Source organism: Dipteris shenzhenensis, chromosome 20, assembly GCF_047967505.1.
Source record: "Dipteris shenzhenensis isolate YYH24624 ecotype China chromosome 20, Dip_SZ_1.0, whole genome shotgun sequence".
Taxonomy (NCBI): domain Eukaryota; kingdom Viridiplantae; phylum Streptophyta; class Polypodiopsida; order Gleicheniales; family Dipteridaceae; genus Dipteris; species Dipteris shenzhenensis.
In genome coordinates this window covers 10,116,315-10,141,833 of record NC_141615.1, presented here as the reverse complement: position 1 = coordinate 10,141,833, position 25,519 = coordinate 10,116,315, and the positions used below count along the sequence as shown (strand labels likewise).

The 25,519-nt window shown below is 45.1% G+C and overlaps 1 protein-coding gene across 2 annotated transcripts in view; it reads left to right on the top strand.

The window, feature by feature from the left end:
- The window catches only part of NUP155 (nucleoporin 155), a 113,656-nt gene that overhangs the window by 67,490 nt on the left and 20,647 nt on the right, over positions 1-25,519 (top strand). For both annotated transcript variants that reach the window (XM_087391167.1, XM_087391168.1), the window contains exons 7-10: positions 4,597-4,844; positions 12,395-12,818; positions 20,178-20,383; positions 20,586-20,949. In XM_087391167.1, the coding sequence (XP_087247293.1) occupies positions 4,597-4,844; positions 12,395-12,818; positions 20,178-20,383; positions 20,586-20,949 (1,242 nt within the window). The remainder of the gene's footprint in view (positions 1-4,596; positions 4,845-12,394; positions 12,819-20,177; positions 20,384-20,585; positions 20,950-25,519) is intronic.

The following is a 25,519-nucleotide window of genomic DNA, read 5'->3' as shown; positions in this document are numbered from 1 at the left end:
CTTAGAGGGAGAGGAAGGGGGTAGGTGTGCATGAGGGGCTGCCATGTGGCCCCCTCATTAATGTTCTAACCCACAAAAACCAATGAAACATTGGTTTGCCCCTCACCCTTAAATCCTAACCCTTCTAACCAATGGAACATTGGTTTCTCTTGGGCCTAACCTTTAGACTCAAAACCTTGCCTTGTCCCTAGCATGTAGGCCTGGTGTGCGCACCTAGGGACTTCTAGGAAGTGTCGCTTCCCCTGGGCTATTCCCCTAAGCCAAAGTTAGTTACGGTTGATAACTTCACGTCTGTGTGACATACCCTCCTCTTGAAACAACAAACTATCGAGTTTGCTGCTATAAACATAAACCACCAGCATTGATGATATGGTAATGCAGCATCCGTGTGGAGTGACTAGTACACTCATCATAGAAGTCCCATTGCAGATGTACTGTCAGCAGGCAGTACCTCGGGTGAGACATACAGTGTCACCAAGCGACTTCTAGATACCGTGAGCCTGTCTGTTGACAAGGGGGTGGAGGAACTACCCCCTCCTTGAGCATCAGGCAATGCTCCAGACCTACGCTCTGCTGAGCCTGAAGGAGCTACAACCAAAGTCAGCTCAAAGCACAACAACTGAGTGGACTACACCACTCTGAGTGAAATTTGCTAGTTCACTCTCCTCCCATAACTTGAACCAGACACACATGGCAATAATGGATCCTAGGAACATAGATCCCGGTACTCGATATCCTTTTAGACTTGCATCACCACAAATTGAATCCGTTCAGCCAATCGATGCTAGACTTGGATCCTTGCCTCATGGTTCAAATCAAATACCAACTGGCATGTACTAATGGATTTATTGCTCGAGCCATATTGGGCAACAAGAGCATCCAAAACAGGCATGTGATACAGGGATGTGCTGCTCTAGCCATGCCGGGCAACAAGAGCAATCCAACAATATCAAGGAATACTTAGTCTGCAATTTACCATACAGCCTAGGAAGAGGAGACTCTCATCTTTTACAATTATTCGTACCAAAATTACTGCTTCTTACCAAAGAAAAACAAATCTCCTAGCGCGTGTGGCTGCCCGTTTTCGCTTCTTGTGCTCCCATAGGTTGTTTCCGTTTACGATTGGGACAATCTTTGGCCCGATGGCCCTCCTCTTTGCAAAGGAAAAACTTTCTAGCTTCAAATAGGGCTTGCCATTCCTAAGGAGACAATCTCTCTCTGGTACTGGGCTTACAATTAGGCCTCGAGTCCACATCCAACTTGCCTTTGGTCGTCTTGGCAAGTTTCCTTTTCGTGAAAGAGTCCTGCTGCTTACCTTTGAATCCTAGAGTCATCCCTTGCATGAGAGCATAGGCTATAGTAGCATTCTCAATTAGCTGAGACATGTTGGAGACCTTTGTCTTGGTGCAATAGTCACGAAGTTCCTTTGGCAGCCCACAACAATACTTTTCTACCTGCTCAGACAGTGATAGAGTCCTATACGAACTGATCGGCAATAAGGCCTCCTAGAAATTTTTACACTCCTCGAGGTTCTTGCAATTTGCGGCATCCAACTTATGCCATGCTGTCATTATATCCACTTCAAAAGTGGTGGTGAGCCAAGCAGATGAGAAAACTTGCTTGAACTCAACCCGAGTGTTTGGGGCTTTACCCTGCAAAAGCAAATTGGTCCCCCATTGGAGTACGTTACCCTTCAAAAAGGTGGCTGCCTTTCAAACTTTGGAAGACTTGTGAAATGACCATCGGATTAGGCAACATTAAATTGCTGCTGCACAAATGTCAGAGCCTTAATCTGTCGTGCATCCCATTGAAGGTTTCAAACTTCACAGGTATCCCGGGTCTAAACAATGACGGGAGGTCTCCCAGAGTGATTTGTGTGTCCCCTCGATGTCTCGTGTGTCGTGCTGTGATCGTCGGGTCGGGGTCTCTATCATGTTTGCGGCTAGAGACTGGACGATCAATGTCACTCAATGGGAAGAACCTTGTGATCCTGCTCTGAGAGGTGTCTGATGATGTGGCCAAGCCCGGTCGCCTGAGTAAGTACTCTCTGTGTCGGATCTCCTTGTGAATGAAGGCCGCGAGGCATCTCTGATCTGGGTAGGCGGGGAATCTGGAAAGGAGCCCGGAGCCGTCTCTGAAGAGATAGTGGCAGCGACCTCATATCTCGTAGTACACTGGGCACCTGAAAATAAAATGCTCCTCCGACTCAACCTCCCGACAGTCGCACAATATGCATATGCGATGCTCCCTAGGGATCCCCTCTGCTCTGCCGCTCTCTATGTGGAGGCGGTGTGATGATACCCGAAACTATTCGATGGAGATCCGTAGTGAGTGAGGTAGATGCAGCTCAATGTACCCTGGTGGTGTGATGAATCCCTCCTCCGAAATACGAAGACAGTGATCTCTGTAGAAACTCAGCTTCACTGGAAGCTCCCTCGACTCCAACCAGGTCCTACAGGTGTGTAGCTGCAGGAGATCCTCTCGAATGACTTGGTTGGTGTGTGGCCCGATCAGGATGGTGGGTGGGAGTACCGAAGGGGCATCTACACCGTACTGAAAAGGGGGTATCCTATCGATGTGAAACCCTAGTCTCACAAACCATATGTGAGTCCGTGCATACCAGCATCGCTCGTCTCCCTCTGCTGCCAACCTCATGGAGGAATCGAGAGCCAACCATGGCAACCTCTGTCTCCCTGATGTGCAATCCCCATATGATCTAACTCGGTGTAGATATGTGATGGTCTGAAAGGCTGCATCTAGCTGGAGTGGAGAAGCACCAAACTCAGCCTGAATGATGTGATGTGGTACAGATGGTTTCCCTCGGATCATCCGTGAGAGCATGAGGATCTGCAGGCGCTCCACCCGTGCCCACTCTATCTCTAACATGTCAGGTCTCCAACAAGGGCTGCCATACATACCGGCTGGTCGGACCAAGGAGTCGAAGAGAAGAGCCTTGGTCCGAGGGTCCTGGAAGTGGGAGTGGAAGCATTGTCTCTCTAGCGGAGCCAGTGAGGCGTATCTCCTACTCAGTCTGGCCTGCATCGCTGGTCTCATCGTGAAGATCGGGCCGAGAAGATGACCCCCAAGTAAGTGTATGAGGATACGATCTCAACTGGTGACCCACCGAAAGTGAACTGCTTCCGTTGCATGTTTGCTCGAGAGGTGTTGAAGATCATGACCTTTGTCTTGCCAAGGTTGACCTCCAAATCATGGGATAAACAAAAAGCCTGTAGTGCATGCAGGTGTCGCTGGAGCCCCTCGAGTGTGGACGACAAGAGTGCTACATCATTTGCATAAAGAAGAATCCTGATGATGATCTCAGCAAGTGAGCAACCGGTCCCTCCGGAAGCCCCCATGAAAGTCTCAAGCTCATCGATGTAGAGGCCAAACAGGGTTGGTGATAAGGGACAACCCTATTTGACCCCTATGGTACTCACGATCTCATCTGTCCAACCTGTGCCTGTCCGAACTCGGCCTGAGTCTCTCTCATAAAGTGCCATGACTGCCCATATGATCTCCTGATCAAATCCTAGTGTCTGTAGGCGTGTGATGAGACAAGCTCGAGGTACTATGTCAAAGGCTTTGCGGAAATCCACAAAGCAGCAATATACCCTCTCCTTCCGTGATCTGGCCTCCTCAATGACACTCTTGAGTGTGAGTATGTGATCCACAGTCCCATGGTCTCGCCTGAAACCGGCCTGACCCTCTGCTCTGAGCCCTCTCATCTCTGCGAACAGGCTGACTGACGTATCCAATACAGCTGCATAGATCTTGGACATCACATGTCCAATCATGATAGTCCATTAGTTACTCGGGTCCATGGGATCCGCTGCCTTGTTGAGTGATGGTGTTGATGGTGTTGAGAGAAAACAACGAACTTGTAGAGACAGCATGTACAAGAGTGTGTGAAAGAGATCCATTTTTAGTGTTTCCCAAACCCTAGCTGATGTGGCAGTGGGTCAAGAGGTTTTAACACACCCATTGTGTCGATAAGCTGCCGTAGCTGAGCTTAAGTGATGTACGAATGTAAAAATGGCATTGGTTGGTCTAGGAATGTCATCATGAGTACTGAAACTTAAGCATTAATTATCTTAAGGGAGGGGTAATTGCACGTCAAAGGCAGTTGCGAGCAAACATAATATTTTTTAAACTTCACCTATGGGTTTGACTTCTTAGTTTGCTGGGAACTCTTCAATAATTTAAGTGAGGTGCAGTAAATCGTCAGCATAGAGGGGCTGTAAGTTGTCAGCATACTGGATTTTAAAGTATAATGGAGCAATTGCATATTGTATTTGTCACAAATGTTGCTCTTACATTCAAATGCTAGCAATCTTATATCACTATTTCTGGCTAGTAAATTTGACTGGCAGCTGCATCTGTAACGTTTTCCTCTGTTGATCTGTGAGATGCTGGAACATTTTTGGCAGATAATTAATGACTACATGATGTAGGTTTCTTAACAAATGTAGGGGGAACATCTCTCTTTTCAACTCCACATGATTAGATGCTTTCATGAAGTGGTTGTTTATTCTTGCAATGATGTGGGTTTTTGATTAACTCGGTTCTCATTTCATTCTGGGTTTGTTGTGGATTCAGTATTACATTGGATCAGATGGTCGAGGTACAGTCAATGAGATGAGCATGAAGCTCAGGGATGGTTGCCCAAGCTTTTACCAAGAGGCAGATTATACTTTCTACCAAGCAGTGGAATGTTTAGAGAAGGCCAAAGAGTCAGTTGATTCAGAGGAGAGACAAAGATTGGCTAGAGAGGCTCTGGATCTTCTAGGGAAGGTTCCTGAATCAGCAGATCTTCTCAGTGTTTGCCAAAGATTTGAGGAAATCAGGTATGCTGCGACTTATGATTAAGCTTACCTAAAAGTGGTATACAATGCCAATCTTGTCTAAACTTGTAGAGAATGAACCTTCTTAAAGTATAGGTATAAAATGTGGAGGTACATTGTATGCTTATGCTTTGTTGAGATGCCTTTTTAGAGAGAGAGAGAGAGAGAGAGATGTATAAACGTCCACAAGAGGCCTTGCGAGCCTATGAAATGTATAGAAGTCCGTGACGTGTTGCTGTGCCCAATCAGCCTCTATGTCCTTGGCCATCCCCTGCTGCTCTCTGATCTGTCGCAGTAGTGTCTCCCTGTGCCGACGCATTTCCATCAGATAAAGCCCAATACAAACCTGGTCATGGAAATGGATCAGTCGTGAAAGAGGACTGAAACCACTTAGAGACAATGGTAACGCCCCCGGATCTCATAGTAGGTTGGGCAAACACAAAGAAAGTGCTCCTCTGTCTCAATTGCCCCTAGCGTACATAGCGTGCAGACCCGTTGCTCTGTGGCTATACCTACTGCTCTCCCTGCCTCGATCCTCAATTGATGTGATGAAACTTGCATCTGACCAATGGCAATCCTCAGCGCATGGGAGACTCCTCTATCCTAGAGATATTGGGGTGTGATGATGAATCCCTCCTCTGATACTCTCAAGAAGTGGTCGCGGTAGAATTGTGTCTTGGTGGGGGAGCTCTTGCCGCCCCCCCCAGTCCGTGATGTATGAAGTTGGAGGAGGTCTAACTGTATGATACGATTGATCTCATCTCATGGGATCGACTCAGGAGGTGCATCCATGCTGTATTGAAAGAATCTTGTCCTAGCAAGCCATGTGAGTCGTGCCTGGGCAGGATGGATCATCGTGAAGATGGGTCCTGTGAAGACTACTCCGAAATATGTGTATGAATGCACTATCTCCACTGGCTCGCCACGATAAGTGAAACTAAGTCCGCGAAGCACACCCTTGAGGTGTTGAAGTCCATAACCTTGGTTTTCCCAAAGTTGACCGTCATGTCTGTCTCTTTGCAGAACACCTCTAAGGCCTCTAGATCTTCTCTGCAGCCCCTCCGTTGAAGATGATATAAGGACTATATCATCAACATATAACAATATTTGTATGAGGAGATCACCCAGTAATGAACCCTCACCCCCTAGGCGATCTATGAAGGATGTGATCTCATCGATGTAGGATCCAAAGCGAGTTGGTGAGAGAGGGCAGCCATGCTTCATCCCAATTGTGCTCTCAACCCAGTCCGAGATCTGATGATCTCATCCATCCTGTGTGTGAGGAAGGCTGGGGTGTCAGTCGTTGAAAGATCCGTTGTGTCTCATCCTCGAACAATTCGGGATGGTCCCTATTTTGCTTCTTGAAGTACTTCCAATCAGCTTTGTCTACCTAGCTGGGTTTAGCCAACCCCTTTGTGATGGAAGTACGCAAGGTTGATCTACGATGCTTCAAGACCAAACCCATGCGCTCTCGCATATAATCATCATTAAACTCCACATTTGGCGGGTTGGGGTATCTTTGTTTTAACTCATCGATGACCGCCTGCTTCTTTTGGCCATCTTGATACCGCCAATCGGTAGCAATGCCGCTCTTGAAGTGATGACTCATCAATCTCCTCATGGTGGCCATCACTGTTTTGCCCTTTCTATCTTCTATTATCTCTCCGGCAGCTGTGATTTGATAGAAGAGATCCCCTGATGAGTAAGGAGGACTGACGGTAGCTGAGTCAGAAGGAGTGGAAGTTGCGCGAGCGCTTCCGGAGCGAGGAGTAGTAGTGGGAGTAGGAGAGGGGAAGGGACCTGACTAATACTGTGTCTCAGGACCAAGTGGAGACCTGTAGGAACGTGAGTGTGCTGACTCGTCTACATCTCCCGAGTCAGCACAACATGGACGTGGATTGACCCAAGGCTTACTCCCGTGTGAGGTGGGCTCGCATCTCTCTGCACTCATCATCAAACCAGGGGTTTTGAGGAATCTTCCCATCTCGTACTTGTGCAGATCGGCTTGTAGGAAAGGATCTGGTGGCAGCGTTCTGTATCACTGTGACAAGGGTGTTTGAGGCGTGGGCGAGGTCTAAATCATCCTCCACTAGGACCGGAAGTTCTCTAGCTAAGTGACTCACATACATTGGATCAAGGGCACGGTCAAAGTGGATCTGGGTACGGGATGTGGTAGGAGCTCTCCCTGTGAGTGGCATAGTAGCAAGAACATAGAAGGCCAGATATGAGTGGTCAGCTCCGAGGGGGGTGGGGGTTACTATGAGGTCATGTATCCGTGAGACAAAAGCCATTGGGCCTAGTAAGTAGTCCATTGTGCTAGTCCCGCCTCCATGTGGGAAACAGGTAAATTTTCTAAATGATGGCCATCTCTGAAGGCCATTGTAGATGATGAGATCGTGGACAGCTCCTAGCTGAAGCAGGTGTCGGCCGTATACTGTCACATGTGAGGTATCTGCATAATGTCTCTGGATCCCAAGCTGTGCTGCATCTAATTCCGGAATCATGTGTGGGTCCCTCTCATATGTGAAGTCAAGTAAGCCCACATGCCTATCCCTTGTCCTTGCAATGAAGTCCCCCAAAAGGAGGGTGTCTACCTGTCTGGATAACTCTATGATATCATCACGTATCGTCTCATAGGGGCTGTGTCCCTCTGTAGTGACCTCATGAGCATATGATGACGTGTGTGGAGGGAAGTAGCATACTGAAATGAAGATTGGTCGGGCATCTAGCAACTGGACTCATCTCCACATATGACATGCACGCTCCTCTCGTCGCACCGCAGATATGAGTGGTCTCAAGCATGTCTTGAAAAGGGAAGCTATGCCTCCAGAGTCTCGTACTCCACTCTCTCTCCTCAGTTCTCTCCTATGAGCTGACTCCCAAGTGTATCGTGTCACTGTGGGCAGCCCTCTCTCTGGGCTCTCATGTGTCTCAGTGTAGAAGATGAAGTCTCTATCTGTGTATGGAGAGAGAGAGAGAGAGAGAGAGAGAGAGAGAGAGAGAGAGAGAGATTAACGTCCTCCACGGGAGGCCTCACGGGCCTATGGGACAAAGTACACAGAAAAGCGAACTCATACAAGCCTCAGTGGGCTGAAGCAAAGGGTATGCTAGAACCCTTGCTGAGTACTAATCTATGCTAACAGAATCATAATCACAGAAAAAAAGTCAACTACAACTGCAGAGTGGGCCATATCAGTCAATCAATCGATCTAGGCGTTGGGACGAAACCGAAGCCTAGTACAATGATGGCTCTTTGGTGGACTGTGAAGATGTCTCATCTCTATGTCTGTCGAGCTGTCTCGTGCTGCAGTGGGGGACGTAGTCTCCTCGCTCTCTGGACTCTCTGGGCTATGTCTAGGGTGACCCCTCGTCTCTGTCGGTCTCCCCTGAGGTAAGCTGTGCTAGGTCGGATCTCAATAGAGTGTATTCTGGGGGCTCTCTGTCACACATGTGGCCTCTGCGCCCCTCTCTCGGTGGTAATATGCTGGCTGGCTCATCCAGATTGCTCTCATATCGGCTAGTTCCTCCTCCACTCCATTGTGTCTAGGGGCTGTGACTCAAATGTATAGAAGTCTGTGACGTGTCGCTATGTCCGGTCGCCCCCTATGTCCTGTAGTGGTCTGACCATCCCCTGTTGCTCTCTGATCTGTCGTAGAAGCGTCTCCCTGTGTTGCCGCATCTCCATTAGATAAAGCTCGATACAGACCTGGTCATGGAAATGGATCAGTCGTGACAAAGGACCAAAGCCACTCCCCTCTAGGTAGAGACAGTGGTAGCGTCCCCGAATCTCGTAGTAGGTTGGGCAAACACAAAGAAAATGCTCCTCTGTCTCAACTGCCCCCAGCGTACATAGTGTGCAGACTCATTGCTCTCTGGGTATACCCGTTGCTCTCCCTGCCTCGATCCTCAGCTGGTGCGACGAAACCCACATTTGACCAACGGCAATCCTCAGTGCACGGGAGACTCGTCTATCCTCGAGATACTGGGATCTGATAACGAATCCCTCCTCTGATACTCTCAGGAAGTGGTCGTGATAAAACTGGGTCTTGGTGGAGAGCTCCTGGTCCTCCCCCCAAGTCTAGGATGTGTGAAGCTGGAGGAGGTGTAACCGTATGATACGGTTAATCTCATCTCGCGAGATCGACTCAGAGGTGCGTCCATGCTGTATTGAAATGGGGGAAGCCTGTCCATTTGGATACCGTGCTTGGCAAGCCATGTAGATATGCGTGCATACCATGTGTCTGCCCCGCTCTTTGCGAGTTGTCTGGATGACTCTAGGGCCAACCTCGCAAGTCTCCAATGGGGTAAATCCCAGACTCTGTGGATGAAAGTCACTGTTTGAAAGATGGCATCAACCTGGAGAGGTATCATGGCGAACTCTGCTTGTACTATCTCATGTGGAACTGAGGGCTTATATCGGATCATCCTGGATCCCATCGTCACCTGTAGCCGCTCGAAGCTTCTCCAGTCTGTCCTCGGAAGATTGCACCCCCAGAAAGGTGCTGCATACATGACAGTCGGCCGCACTAGTGTGTCGAAAAGCCAACCCTTCGTTGGTGGATCCTGGAATTGCGCCTGGAAACATTGCCACTCTAGTCTAGCCAAAGCACTACACCCTCGTGTGAGTCGTGCCTAGGCTGCATGTTTCATTGTGAAGATGGGTCCTGGGAAGACTGCTCCCAAATATGTGTATGACTGCACTATCTCCACTGGTTCACCACGATAGGTGAAACTAAGTCGGCGAGTCACTGCTCGTGAGGTGTTGAAGATCATAACCTTAGTTTTTCCAAGGTTGACCGTCAGATGTCTCTCTCTACAAAGCACCTCTAATGCCTCCAGATCTCTCTGCAGCCCCTCCGCTGAAGAGGATATAAGGACTATATCATCAGCATATAACAATATCTGTATGAGATCCCCTAGTAATGAGCCCTCGCCACCTAGGCAATCTATGAAAGATGTGATCTCATCAATGTAGAGTCCAAAGAGAGTCGGTGAGAGAGGGCAGCCCTGCTTCACCCCAATGGTGCTCTTGACCCAATCCAATAGACTGCTTGGGGCACGGACCCTGCCTCTGATTGACTCATATAAGCTCATCACACCCCAAATCAGCATCTCTGGGATCTGCATCTTCTGTAGTCTCTTGATCATGCGGGATCGTGGAATAGTGTCGAAGGCCTTTCGAAAGCCTACAAGCATGTGTAGACTCTCTGATGTGTGGACCTCACCTCCTCAATGATAGCCCTCAGAGTGAAAATGTGGTCTACAGTAGAGTGCTGCCTCCTGAATCCTGCATGCCCTAGTGCTCGTTGCCGGCGTGCCTCTGTATGACTGCTGATATCTCTCTCTAGTACCGATCCATAGATCTTGGCCAGTGTGTGGAGAGAGAGAGAGAGAGAGAGAGAGAGAGAGAGAGAGAGAGAGAGAGAGAGAGAGATGTATGTATCAACATCCGCGGGAGGCTTCCTGGGCCAATGGGACAAAGTGCACAAAAATGAAAACTGATAGAAGCTCAATGGGCTGGGGCAAAGGGCGTGATAGGGCCCTTGCTGAGTACTGATCTACTGAGCTCAAAAGCTCTAGCATAATCACAATCAAATACAAACTGAAACTGAAACTGGGACTAAATCGGAATCTGAGTCAATTTGAGAGCTGAGACTTAGAAACGGAAGCCCATCACAGTGGTGGCTCTTCGGTGAGTTGTGAAGATATCTCGGATGTGTGTCTGTCGAGCTGTCTCATGCTATGGCTGGGGACGCAGTCTCCTCGATCTATGAACCCGCTGAGCTATGTACAGAGTGACCCCTCATCTCTGTCGATCACGCGTGAGAAAAGTGGTGATAGGTCGGACTTCAATAGGATGTGCTATGGGTGCTCTCTGACTCGCGGTTGGTCTCTACGTCCCTCATTCGACGTCACCATGTGGGCTCTCTCTGCTAATCCAAGCTGCCCTCATATCAGCTAGCTCCTCCTCTACTCCACTGTGTCCCTGGGTTAACTCAAACATATAGATGTTTGTGATGCGCCACTGCGCCTGATTAGCCTCTATGTCCAGTGGCCTTGTTGCCTTATGTTGCTCTTTGATCTGTCGTAGTAGCGTCTCCCTGTGTTGGCGCATCTCCATCAGATAGTGCCCAATGGAGACCTGGTCATGTAAGCAGATTAGTTGTGAGAGTGGGCTGAAGCTGCTCCCCTAATGGTAGAGACAGTGGTAGCGCGAGTAGCACAAAGAAAATGCTCCTTTGTCTCAACTACCCCTAATGTGCATAACATGCAGATCCGCTGCTCTTTGGGTATACCTGTGGCTCTCCCCGCCTCAATCCTCAGTTGTTGGGATGAGACCCACATCTGTCCAAAGGCGATTCTCAGTGCATGTGAGATTCTTGTTCTCCAGGTATTGGGGGTTTGATGATCAATCCCTCCTCGATACTCTCAGGAAGTGGTCGTGATAGAACTGGATCTTGTTGGGGAGCTCCTAGCTCCCTCCCCCTGCCCCGGCCCAAGTCCGAGATGTATGGAGTTGGAGGAAGTGGTGTATGGCAAACTCTACTTGTGCTATCTAACGAGGGACTAAGGGCTTGCTCCGAATCATCTGGGATCCATAATCAATTGCAGCCTTTCAAATCTCCTCCACTCTGTCGTCAAGAGATCACGCCTCTAAAAAGGTTGCATACATGGCCGTCAGCCGTATCACTGTATCAAACAGCCATCCCTTCATCAAGGGGATCCTAGACATAATTGTGTCATGTGTCATCCTTGAGTATTTTCAACTTCGTTCGACCCCAATGGGGTTCTACTAGGAGTCCTGGTGCATGTGCATAATGTCTAAGATGTGTACTACTTTTTGTGGCGTGGACCCATGCGCTTTGTAAAGCAGCCTAATGCTGGTGTGCAACAACGAGGGTTCCTTGAATAGGATGATGGTGCCTTGAATAGGTTGAGATCTTATTGGGGTGGTGTTAATCTCCTTCTAATTTGATATCTGTGGAGGGTAGGCTTAGGGTCCTGCCCAACGACTTGATGCAATGGTGGCTCCTCTCCTGTGAAGAACGCTATGAATACTATTATGAGGAGCTATGAGCGACTTCAAGCCTCATGAACCTGGATTGTACTCTAGTGACCTCACGTACGAAAAGTGCAGCACGTCGCTGTTTATAGTAGTTAATGCCCCACTAGTGTCCTAGTATTTGGTGCATTTTATTAGTATGTGCTTCTTTGTCTTCACCTCTCACATCTTGGCGGTGTTGTTGGTTGCACTCTCACACCCTGCCGATATTTAGACTCAGTGAGATGAAGATTGGTACTTGAAGTGCAAGCTCTTTCGAAGTAAGGTTTTTAAGTAGTTTTTTTGTCCATACATCTCCTGTGTCCAGATAAGCTTGAGTTCCAACATGCCCCCCTACCTTCCTGTCTTCTGAATTTAAGGGGAGATTAGTGTCCCGAGTGTGTGGTTTGTAACTTAAGTTTGGTTCTTGGTCCAATTTCAATGCCTCTTTTCAATCCTTAAGATGTTTAGTGGTTTTATGAAAAAATGTCTGTTCTTCTACTTGAGACAGGTTCTATGAGGCTGTTGTCGAGCTGCCATTACGTAAAGCAAAAGCTAAGGATCCAAATGAAGATGCTTTCAATGATCATATTGAGGAGTCTCGGCGTGAAATAGCCCTTCTAGCTCGTCAGCAGTGTTATGAAGTCGTTGCAAACGCTTTGCGTAATTTGAAGGGGGAAGGTGCTCAAATAGGCGTCCGTTCAGGGTTTGGATCCTTGCAGTCTTCTTCTGGCCGTATGATAGCTGATGCAGCTCTAAGAGAAAAGTATGTTAGGCAGATCGTGCAATTGAGTGTGAGGTGGCCAGATCGTGCGTTTCATGAGTATCTGTATCGAACGATGATTGAGCTTGGATTGGAGTCTGAGCTGTTGGAACTTGCTGGACCAGATTTGGTGCCCTTTTTACAAAATGCTGGCAGCAAGCAAATGCTGAAGGTATGCTTATAATGTTTGTGTCCAATGCAAGTAATCTTTCTTTTGCTTCAAAATGTATTTGTTGCATAGGGATTGTCTTAAAGCTTTATATCATCAGCCTGGTTGTTGAATGAGATATGTGCAAGTGTACATGCGTGTGTGCGCATAGCGGATGTGTTGTTGAAAAGTCTTACAAAGTGAAAGTGTATGCCATTGCCAACTTGCAGGTTTTGTTCTCTCTTACCTCTCACACACAACATCAAGCACGATGGAGTTTTGTATTCCAAGGATTGCATCTTGTAGTTGCCTGTCGCAATGCTGCTAGAGAGCCAATTTCAACCAAGTTGCGAATACAGAATTACCTCACTAGAAAGTCACAACTATCCATACAGCTAGGCAAAGAACATACATTTTTCTTGCAGCTAGGCAAGTAGACGACCTTTTTTTTTTCAAGACCAGCTCTAATACCAATGTCATGTCCTCATACTTAGGGTAAACAGCATCCATATGGGACTTGAATAGAGTGCCAGACAAACCCATAGAATGGAAATTCTAAAAGGGGTACTTTTCATTGAAGGAGGGGAGTTGTAACTTGTGGGCTCACCAAGAAATTATAGTTTCTCTATGTTGAAGCACCTTCGAGCTTGAGGTCTAGGTCACCATGGAAGCTGAAATACAATGTGCTCTCTCGTTCGTGATTGCTTCAGATTCCTGTTCATTTTAAGTTATGCAGCAAACAAGAGTGTAGGAATAGAGAAATCAATGTTAGATATGGCCCTCCAATGGGGAAGAGTGTTGAGTGCGAAGCAATGAGCATGAAACTGCAATTGACTGTAATCGCATTTTGCAAATGGATAATGAACTGAAAGTATCACTGTGGCCTATATGGCCCAACTTAAGACTAAATGCTCTAAGTGTACTAAACTAGGACGAGTACTAAGTATATTTAACTGCTCCTAACTAGCTAGAAGGCTCCCTCCATGAAATGGCTGAAGTATCCTGGAAACGTCATAGGAATACCTAGAAGCTAAATCATGGTTGCACATGTTCATACGTGATTGATATGGCAACCTATGATAGTACAAGGATATCAAAATCACGTAACAAAAGGTACCAAGTGTAAAGCTTGCTGAAAAGTATCAAATTTGGATCATGGTAAAGCCTTCACGAAGAGATCTGCTAATCTGTCCTCCATTGGAACATTGTACAACTGTATGTCTCCAATTGATAATTGATAGTCACTCTTGAACACAGGCTCCATATGCTTGGTTCGCATGAAAAACAGGATTGCCCGCAATAGCCAAAGCACTTTGGCTATCAGTGTAAATGGTAGTAGAAGATGTCTGGCCGACATTAAGATCTGCAAGTAGCTTACAGACCCAGACACACTTCAAAATATTTGTAAAGGCTGCTTTGTACTCAGGCTGACAACTAGAAGTAGCAACTGTAGGCTACTTCTTGCTGAACCAAGAAATGTATGAAGCACCAAGCATGAAACAGGTGCCACTGTGTCACACCCGCGTGTCGTACCCACCAGCTGAGTCACTGTTTGTCAAAGCATGCATAAACAATGAAGATTTGTCATCAAAGAGAAGGCCAAATGCTGTTTGTGCATGAAGCTGCTAAACTGGGAAATTGCATATTGCGGATCAGGCCGAGTGTGACCTAAATAAATCATACAACCAACAGCCTGCTGATACAGGGTGGCATGAAAAAATCAGGCAACCAACAGCCTACTGAACCAAGAAATGTATGAAGCACCAAGCATGAAACAGGTGCCACTGTGTCACACCCGCGTGTCGTACCCACCAGCCGAGTCACTGTTTGTCAAAGCATGCATAAACAAGGAAGATTTATCATCAAAGAGAAGGCCAAATGCTGTTTGTGCATGAAGCTGCTAAACTGGGAAATTGCCTATTGCGGATCAGGCCGAGTGTGACCTAAATAAATCATACAACCAACAGCCTGCTGATACAGGGTGGCATGAAAAAATCAGGCAACCAACAGCCTACTGATAGAGTGGCATGAAATGAGAAATGGAAGCCACGCTCCTTATATTGCTGTCCAATATACGTCATCAAAATGAGGAATTGGATGCCAAGATAATAATGCAACTGACCCATATTTGACATGGCAAAAGATTTGTTAATCAGCCTTGAAGGCTGCAATTTTCTGAGTATCTGCCCAGTGATAAGCATGTCATGTGCATAAAGAATGAAGATGAGCAAATCTGCTCCCCGCTTATATTTTCTCTCTTTCGTTTTCTCTTTTATTTTCTTTGTAGAATTTTGGACTTTAGAACAACAAAAACTCTAAATTTGTATGATTGGATATATTCTAGTCTTACAAAGGTACATATAAGTGTTACTTCCATAGGGCTGTTCTGAAAAACAAGGCGTATCAAACGGGCATGTATCTTGGCCTACCACGAATGGGGTGCCTGCTTCAATTCATATAAGGCCTTCTGCAGCTGGCATACTTTATTTTCAGACCCTTCAACCTCAAGACCAGGAGGCTGGTTGACATAGACTTCCTCAAGCAAATCACCATGAAGATAGGCAGTCTTAATGTCAAGTTGATGGACCTTCAATGCCTGATGCAATAGGATTGACACACCGAATTGTAGTTGACGTCTTATGTGGGGGCAAAGTTTTCCTCAAAGTAATGTTTGGCCGCTGAGCATAGCCATCAGCCTTCTGCTTTAACTTGTAACTGCCATGACAATCGTTCTAAGCATGATGCAGCTTCATCTATGGCGGATTCTATGTGAGATTGGTACTTCGAAAGAGGTGCTTCCAAGAATACCACCTCTTGCAAGATTTCTGGCCTTGGATGATGCACCTAAGGGAGCATAGTTACTTGTGTCAATGATGCATCTTATCCCATGCGAGGGATTGGTCAAGTGGAAGTCACTTCAGTCTCCAGAGATGCAGTCACTCTTTGGAAGTCTTATACGTTCCAGAATCTGATTTCTATTTCAGCCATTCCAACAAATGGCTATAGAGCCATGTTTTGATGGTTATCATTGTGCCATCTATGCCTTCCAGCATGAAAACAGCTTGTACTTACTGGGTACACACACCAGAGGGCTGCATCATCTTGACTCCTATGCCAAAGGGGCTGCTATTGAGGCAAATGCAGCAGCTGAATCTGTTAGTTCTGATACACACCTATAGCATGAGAGACATGGACATCTCAACGATGGAAGTTTGGTGAAAATGCATTCACAAGACATGGTAGTACACCTTCCCTAAATGCATGCACTTTCAAAGAACACGTGTGAGGGTTGCTTGTTGCGGAAGATACAAAGGTTCTCCTTTCGCAAGGATTCGCAAGTTGCACTTGCTTCATAGTGATGTATGTGGACCCCATCTCTTGCAGGCTACTCTTACTTTGTCACATTTGTGGATGACTTTACCACGCACACTTGGGTTTACCCTTTGAAATCCAAGTCCAATGTCATTACTTGTTTCAAGCATTTTCTTGCCATGGGCTTAAAAAGAGAGTGGACACAAGCTCATGACCCTCCTCACCGACAGGAGGGGTGAATACATGTCCCATGAATTTTCTGATTAAAGCGGAAGAACCGGACTTTAATGGAAATGGCCAGGTGTATGCTTAAGGGTAAGTCTTTGCCCAATAAGACTTGGTTGGATGCATGTGTGTGCCAACCATGTGCTGAATAGAGCACCAATCCCCATCATTCAAGACAACTACTCCCTATGAGGCATGGATAGGTCGTAAGCAAATGGTTTTCCATATGAGAGTCACCAGCAACTTGGCATATGTACGTGTACCCTCTCAGTTGAGGCACAACTTTGAGGATAAGGCAGCCAAGTGCATATTCATTGGCCAGTTCACGAAGTGAAGGCTACAGATTGTACTAGCCTAGCATTAGGAAAGTTAGTATCAGTAGAGATGCAGCTTTGCCTTGGCTGGACTGTCAAAAACAGCCTCCTGTAAGTGCCCTTGATGTATTTGATTCATTGCTGCCCCTTTTTCAGTCTGCTACAGATTCAGATCAGCAATTGCAGCAAATACCCCAGCAGCAAGCAGTTCTCAGCCTCAAATTCAGGCCCATGCTCAGCCTGATTCGCCTCCTCTTGATGATAATACTATTAGAACAAGCAGCTGCAGAGGGGAGGGCTGTCACAAGACAGCACAAAACAGTCCCTAGATGGCTATTGGATATCCCTAGGGACACAAGCACGCTGAACCATTGGCTGCCAGCACTAGAGGTTCACAAAGACAAATGCATGGCAATTTTTTGGATGTTGCTTTGATTGCCACAGCCTTTAATGAGGAACCTTTATGTCATAAGGGTACTTTTAAGATCAGAGAGTGGATGGATGCTATAAGAGATGAATTGGACTCCATTCACCAAAATGACACATGGGAAATACGTGACTTGCCTCCTGGCAAGCATTCCATCAGCACAGACAACAAATGCCCACTCATCGTCAGCAATATTTGCCGCTGCCGCATGGCTGTGATGACCTGCAGCAAGAGCATCTATAACTACAAGTCCTTGCTGCAGTGACTTTTTCTCTGAAGCAATGTGCTTTTTGCATTTTGAAATGTCATGGCCTGGCTTCCTGCAATAGTTGCATCTCTTTTCCTTCTTTCCATCACCCTGGCTAGAAGGAGATGAGGTATCAGTTGTATTCTTAGGCTTGTGAAATTTTTTGCTCCCCTTTCATTTGCCTTTATGATCTGTGGCAAAGGCTTCATCTGCATTGATGGAGGAAGCACTTCTTGCATGGCTCTACTCCTGTAAAGTGACAACCTGATTAAAGGTATAGTGGTTGGGGTTACCTGTGGTGGCCACGGGCCTTAATGTCGTAGGGAAGCCTTGATAAGAATCAGGAAGGCCACTTGAGAATAGAGGACACAACCTGAGGACCTGGCACAATCTTATCAATGTTAATGAGCTTCTCTCTATAATCCTTGATTTTGGTGAAGTAGGCATCCATGCTTCCATCTTAACACCATCTAACTGCTTTTGTAAAAAGGAAACTCTGGCTTCATTGAAAGAGATGCCAACTGATCCCATGTAGCCTTTGCTGTCATGCAAGACCATGAGTGGAAGGCCCTGTAGTAGTAGTAGATGGTCTAGATGTAGCAATGGTACCTCTAGCGCCCGAGGTAGCGGGTGTAGTGGAAGCAGATCCCTAAGACATTGGTCTTATATCTGTCCGTGCAACAATACTCCAAAGGTTTTTGGCAACCAACAAGTGGCACACTATCTATGACCACATGCGATAGTTGTTGCCATCAAGCTTATCTTAGCTGAATTCTTCCAAGAAAATCGTTGCTTGCCATTGCAAAATCCCAAATAAAAAATCAGCGCGATCATTGCAAATGAGCTTGCTGCACACAAAAGCTGACTGCAATTTCTACAAATGTTAGGCAAATATGACAGCAAATGTATGCAAAAGTGGTTCCCCCAAATGTCTGCTCAAATCTGAGTCAAAATGCTTAAAGCTGCCCACAACGATTGACTGCAAAGACTCATCTCCAAAAGGCTAGTTGCAAAAGTATGTATTGCAAAACTTAGTCTGGCCAAGGAAACTCTGTCCAAGAGAACTGTGGCCAAGAATCCTCTGTCCAGCCACTAATCCAAGGACAAATCTCTTCTCAAATCTGCTCAAATGCACCTGAAAATGAAGTCCCAAATGCACTAGGGCCAATGCACACCAATAGTAGCAAAAACCCCAGATGTGTCTCAAAAATTTCGGAAAAATCAAGGCATAATTTGTCCAGGCAAATAGGAGATTGGGCAAAAGCCCCAATTTCAGTGGGTTTATGTCAAGGAATGCTTGACTGCAGGGGTACAGACTACTTGTCCATGACTATATGGATTGACACAAAGCAACTGTACGGACAGTGTAGGGACGGTGATTGAACTTGCAGTGTGAATCTACAAGGAAGAGTGAAATGAATAGGTTGGAGTTGACTACCTATTGTTGTACGACGGGAGTTGTACGGATTGACAACATAGGTTGTATGGAGGGCTGGAGCTCACCAACAAAATCAAAATGACACACATTGACTTCCATAATTTGCCCATACAGTTTGTACAACAGATTGTGCACATGTGCTGTACGGGTGATGGACGATCTAGTACAGAGCTGGTTGGAGCTGCAATGGATGCGATATGACAGTTGTTATAGGAAATTGTGCCTGCTAGAATACATAGGGGATTGTATTGTCTATTCGTACATTCGTACAAACAAGTGGCCTGGCGTAGTGTAGGCGGCAGTTCTTGAGCAGATCTGTTAGTCATTGTTGGAAATGGTTCATCAATGAGAAGCAGCAGGCAAGTGGTTGGTGATGGGCAGATAGTGGCGCTGTAAGCTCTCCACAAAGAGCAATGATGCTGGAAGAATGGTGAGGCCTAGCAGTGGGCTAGGTTTAGATATGAACAAAAACCAGCAGATGGAAACGTTAGTAGTTGAATGTCGATCTATTCCAAGAGAGAACGAATGCCAAATTTGAGGGTGATGACCAATAGCAGAAGCACTTCTCTCTAGAGAAGAAAGTGACCAGCAAAGGAGGAAGGGGGTTCGGGATCTAGATGCTCTGATACCACCGTTCAAGGGGAAGCAATGAGCATGAAACGTGGAATGCAATGGAGTTGTGAAGCAGTGCACTCCGGGTGTGGTACGCCAAAATACATTCACATTTGTTATGCCTTGGACGTCAGAACCGGTGGAATCTCTACTTAAGCCTGTTTATGCTGCATGTATTTAAAGCTGCTTGTTTATCTTCTTGCTCTCCTTGTGTGTGAGCTTAGATTGCTTCCGTTGTCTTGCATAAGTCCATGGTGATTTCTCTCACACTCATATACAGTCTCCATTTAGGAATGCTGACTTAATATCCATCTGATGCAAGTGAAAGAGATAGAAGGAATTGGATGGTCTTCATCTTTACGATTGGTGCAAAAGTCTCATCAAAATCTATGCCTATTTGCCGTGCATACCCTTTTGCAACCAATTTTGCTTCATATATGTCTACCCTCCCATCAGCTTTGACCTTGGCTTTGTAGACCCAGTTGTAGCCAACAACATTCTTTCCTTCGGGTGGCTCAAGGATCCCATACATCAAATTTCGAATTAATTTAGTCCTCTTACATGGCATGGTAACCCTTTTTGGGACTGCATTGCCTCTTGGAAAGCAGCTGATTATTTTGTCTAGATACTCCGTACTATATATGCATCAGAATGTGCTGTATCCCTAGGACATGGTGGCCTGCTACAATGAAGCTTTGTTTTCATAGCTCCCAAAGTTCTGTTTTCATTTCTGGATGCGAACTTTCCTATTGATGTGTTGACCTTGTTGTAGCAATGTTGTTGAAGTCATGGATTGAAATGTTTGCAGTCTGGATCAGGAGGCAATAAGCTTGTAGCATCACCTTCTGTTACACACTCCCGGCAGCCAGTAACATCAGAACAGGCAAAGTATTTGGAGCTTTTAGCACGCTATTATGTGCATCGACGCCAACATCTTCTGGCTGCACATGTTCTTTTACGACTAGCAGAGAGGAGGCAAGTGGAAGGAGGTGGCATTTTGACTTTAGAACAGAGGTATCCAAGCTATCTGCAGAAAGTGTAGTTTGTTTATTTGTAGATGTAATTTTTTATTGTTACATGGGTGAGAGGGCTCCTTTGTGGATACATAGAGTTAATCATTTCTTTGTCAGGTGTGTTTGCAAAGGGATATGAAGTAGTTTTTGTGTCAGATTTGTTTTACAGGAGATGGTTGTGGGCTTTTTTGGCTGATGGTCAGGTATCAATACCTTAGCAATGCTGTCCTACAAGCCAGGAGTGCAAGTAGTGGAGTCGGGGCACTCAGTACTGGTTCTGATGTTGCTGATGGTGGTTTGTTAGAACTGCTCGAAGGCAAGCTTGCGGTGCTAAGGTTTCAAATCAAGATCAAAGAAGAGTTGGACCTTCTGATTGCGAAAAGTTTAGCAACCCAAGGTACTGGCTCAGATGCTGACCCTTTGAAGGATCCATTTCCCAGCAAAAGATTCCTAGCAGAGGAGGCTTCTGTGAATGTGGCCAAGGAAAAGGCAGAGGATCTTGGCCAAGACTTGAAAAGTATATCGCAGCTCTACAATGACTATGCTGTTCCCTTTGAAATGTGGGAGGTATTCAAAATTTCTATCAACAAAAAACCTGATCTTTTAATATCTACTAGGCTATTTAGATGCTTCTCGTAGTTGACTGTTTCCTTTGAAAAGGGGCACAAGAAATCTCTCTCATTAGTGTTGCTTTACTTCCGTATCTGTGTTTGTGTATATAAGCTGATGACACCTGTGTTAATTTTCGATATATCTTCCACATGGTCTTTTTCTTTAATTTCTGAAGTTGAAAATTTGAGTTCTTCAATGCATTTTAAATCAAATGCCTTATACTGTGACCTACCAGTGCATTTATACTCATACTTCTAGGTGTCAATACCTTTTACTGATTTTGTTGTACTCTGGATTTCAATTATCAATTCAAGACATATTTGCTTGTAAGGGTCTATTGAATTGGCATTTCTTAGAAGCACTTCATTAATGGATGGACTGTTATTTCATGCTCTATGGCTTTGTCTTTAACACTCGCTAAATCCGGTTCTGATTTACATACCTGTTGTAAATGCTATTTGGGTTGTGCACATGCAAGGCACTGGTGGATGGATTATCAGCTCCCTGAACAAAGTTGGGAGCAAGCTGGCTTCATGATTTCTCTTCTATGGACCATTTAAATTTCTGGCAGAGATGTATGTTTGGAGACTATAACGTTGTGTGAAAAAATTGTTGTATTTATGGAGTGTTTAAATTTCTGACAGTGATGTATGTTTGGAGACTACTTCTTTCATGAGTAAGTCCCTGGAGGATCTCTTTTTGACTGCTTTAAGAAACTTTATATGTGATTGATTTTTCTGTAGTAAAGCATCAATTCTCAATTGAAACAAAGGAGGCTTGTTTGATCCATAGAAAACAAATTGATAAGGACTTGCATCCAGCAATCAGGTAATATTATTCAGTCTCATGTGTATGAGCATGTATCCCCTTTTGTCCATACAATCCTCTTGGAATTAGTGCATAATCCTTTTAAGATTAGTGCAATTTACCAAATGTTTAAGATGTCGAGACGTTTGTTTCTAACATATGTCCTAGATACATGAAAGCGCAGAGAGAGCACTATTATGTCAGTCCCTTAGGTTTTGATGGAGTAGCGCCTCTTTAACATCTATCATGGTGACTTAGAAGGATGAAGTTCAAACTGCCTGTGGATGAACTTCTCATTTTAATTGTCATGGTAGTTGTATGTCAGTATTCTACTTTCCTTGCTAAATCAAAGCATGCAGTACCTTGTTCTTACATATGTTCAATGTTACCAGAAACATTTTGAGAAACATTTCATGATATGCGATTTGCATGGTTGGAAACTTTCAAGGATTTGCCTGGGGTTTTGCCTACGAATGCATAAGTTATTTTTTATAATACAATTTATTGTTAATATGTAGGAAACAACAGTCTCACCATGAAACTCTCATACATCTAGTGGGTACAAAGATACTATACATTGGAACCTGCTTGAGGCCTAGGCAGCTGAAAACAGTGTCACATTTGAAAAGTACAGAAGGGAAAATCGATGCAAGGAAGTTCCCTTTTTTGTGCTGGCTGTGGACCTTATATCAACAGGGTTGTGTAGAAAGGTTTTGCCCTTGATTATTTTTACAGATTGCAAGTGGAACATGCTTTTTGAGACCACAAGAGTCCAGAACAAATTAGAATTAAAGTTTTGGAGCAAGGAGAAACTGAGCTAGAATGGAAATTCAACCATTTCAAGCAGCAAATCAAGCTTATAGAGTCAGGCTTTGAGAAAAAAGCACGATGGTTAAACCTTGTTTGTATAAAATGCTACGCAAGAAAGTAAGGAGATCAAATCATTTGTAGTTGGGCAGGAACGCATTATTGAATATGAGAGGCATGAAAATGGAACAGTACTTCTTGGGAAGAATGGACACGCTCGATCGTGCTTGATATTGTAGAGGCTGTGACATATCAGCAACTCCAATTTTGTTTGCAATGTATGCTAAAAGTCCTTTGAAGGGATATAAGAATAGTGTTATAGATCAGTCCCTTTATAGATGGTGTAAACAACTAATAATATAATTAAAGCACTGTCAGTTTTCTTGCCAAAATGAAAGGTCCTCAGTCTGCCTGAGGCTAGTATTGTACAAGGGTTGGAGATGCAGTAGGTCCACAGAAGACACCTCCACAAGTGTTGGTGACTGAATGGATTTAGGGCCATAGGAGACACCTCCACAAGTATTGGTGATTGACACCTCCACAAGCATTGGTAATTGGATGGCTTACTACAATGAGTTTTACAGTTCCTTTCTGGATTGGTTTATAATGCAATCCCTTAAACAATGGTTTGCACCTTTTAAAACGTTCTTGAAACGGACATTATACATGGCCTTCTATTTTATAGAGATGCTTTTTGGCTGAATGGTGGGCAATCACATGGAGACAGTTGGACGATGCAGTTTTAGCTAATAAGTGCTTTTATGTTTCATGGTGAGCTGTGTGTGCACCTGTTTAATTTTTTCAAGGTGTGCTGTGTTTAAAGTGTTAAGGTTTTTCGAAAGTCTGGGTTTTCTTTAGATTTTAAGAATGGAGCATCTATATTCTTTCTGTCATTGTTTGAACCATGTAATAACGCTACAACATCTTCCATGACAGGCATGACATGACATCTTATAGGCTGCATGTCCGCAAACATCCCTGTTGGCAATAACCTCCCCCCTACTAGGCTGGCACAACCGGTAGCTTTTGTTTTGTGAGATGTAGCCAATGAATATACATTTGACGGCCTTATCTTCCAGTTTGATAGGCCAAAGTGCCAACTACCTGCATGTGTGAATCATAGGCTTCTGGCCTATCCATGCTTCATAAGGAGTGATGGTCTTCAATGCCTCTGTGTGTGCTCTGTTGATCACAGTTGGCACACGTAATTGCATCCAACTAAAACTCATTGGGCAAAGAATTCCCCTTACGCATGGAACATCTGCATAGGCCAAACCCAAATATCCGCATGTGTGAAATCACAGGCTTTGGGTGCACTATTGAGCATATAGTTGGCACACATAATTGCATCCAAAAAAAAACTTGTTGGGCAAAGACTTCCCCTTAAGGATGCATGTGGCCATTTCCATCAATGTCCTATTTTTCCACTTTGCGATTCCTTTCTGTTGCGGAGTATATAGCCTTATGCATTGATATATTATGCCCCCATTGCTAAAAAATAAAAAAATTGATGGAACTTATATTGACGCCCCCTCCAACCCGCCCCCCCCCCCCCCAAGTGATGCTATCCGTATTGCTCTGCATACATCACTATGTACTAAGCCCAACTCCCTGGATGCAGCACCATCCCATCTTTTGGAAATGAGAAGCAATGCTTTTTGCCCCAACGAGCAGCCCTCATAGATATGTTTTGTAAGTTTGTGCATTTGTGGAAGGTCCACAACCATGTCTTTTGACTGCATTTTCACCAGATTACCATAGTTGAGTCGTCCCAATCTCTCATGCCATAAATGCGTGTCTGGAATTACAGTTTCAGCTGCTGCATTTTGCTTCTGTAACAGCCCCTTTTTCAGAAGCATCAAGATGGTACAACCTTAGGAAAGTGTTCCAGCAAGTACAATGCAGTTATCATGCTGGTTGTCATACACGGCATGGCGATAACTGTAAAAAACAACTTTGAAGCCATATGTAGAAATGGCTGAGATAGAAATCTTATTCTTTTTATACCTGGAACATATAACACTTCCACAAGAGTAACTGTATCTCCTGAAATTCAAGTGAATAGCTATTAGAACTAACCAACCCTTCTCATGGGAGGAGATGCATTGTTGGCACATGTGACAATGCCCCCCTTGGGTGCATGATCCAAGGACTGAAATAACTTTTTGCAGGTTGTAATGTGCTTGGAATTAACATGATCCAAATACGAATTGGACATACAATTTGAAACTGACAAAGCTGCATCATGCTTTGATGGATTATAGTGGCAAGTGACAACAAATTCTTACTGATTGTGAGTCATATTTGCTGCCTCATGGCTGTGCTCATGGGCAGCAGGAGCATTTGTAGCTGCAAGACCTTGATGCTACTTCTTTTTCTCCAAAGCAATGTGATTCCGATACTCAGAGATGCCATGTCTGGGCTTTGTGCAATAGTTACATTGTTTTCTTCTTCTTCCCATCAGCCAGCGTAGAAGAAGATGAGGTACCAGAAAAAGGTTTGGGCTTGGTGAAATTCTTGCCCTGTTTCCTTTGCCTTTGTTATCCATGGCAAAGACTCGATCTATATTAATGGAAGCAGTCTTGTTTTGACGGCTCTGCTCCTCCTACATGAGCAAGATGGCAAGTTGATTGAAGGTGTAGTGGTTGGGGTTACCCATGGCCACTAACAACGTTGTAGCGAAGCCCTAATGAGAATCAGGTAGTCCATCCAATGTTGTGGAAACCACTTAAGAATCTGGCATCATCTCATTAACATTGATGAGCTGCTATCTAAAGTCCTTGACTTTTATGAGATATGCATCCATGCTGTCCCCTTCTTCCATCTTAACATTGTCCAACTGCTTGTGCCAAAAGGCAATCTTGCCCTCATTTTGAATCTGATAAAGATTGGCCAAAGTATCCCATGCAAC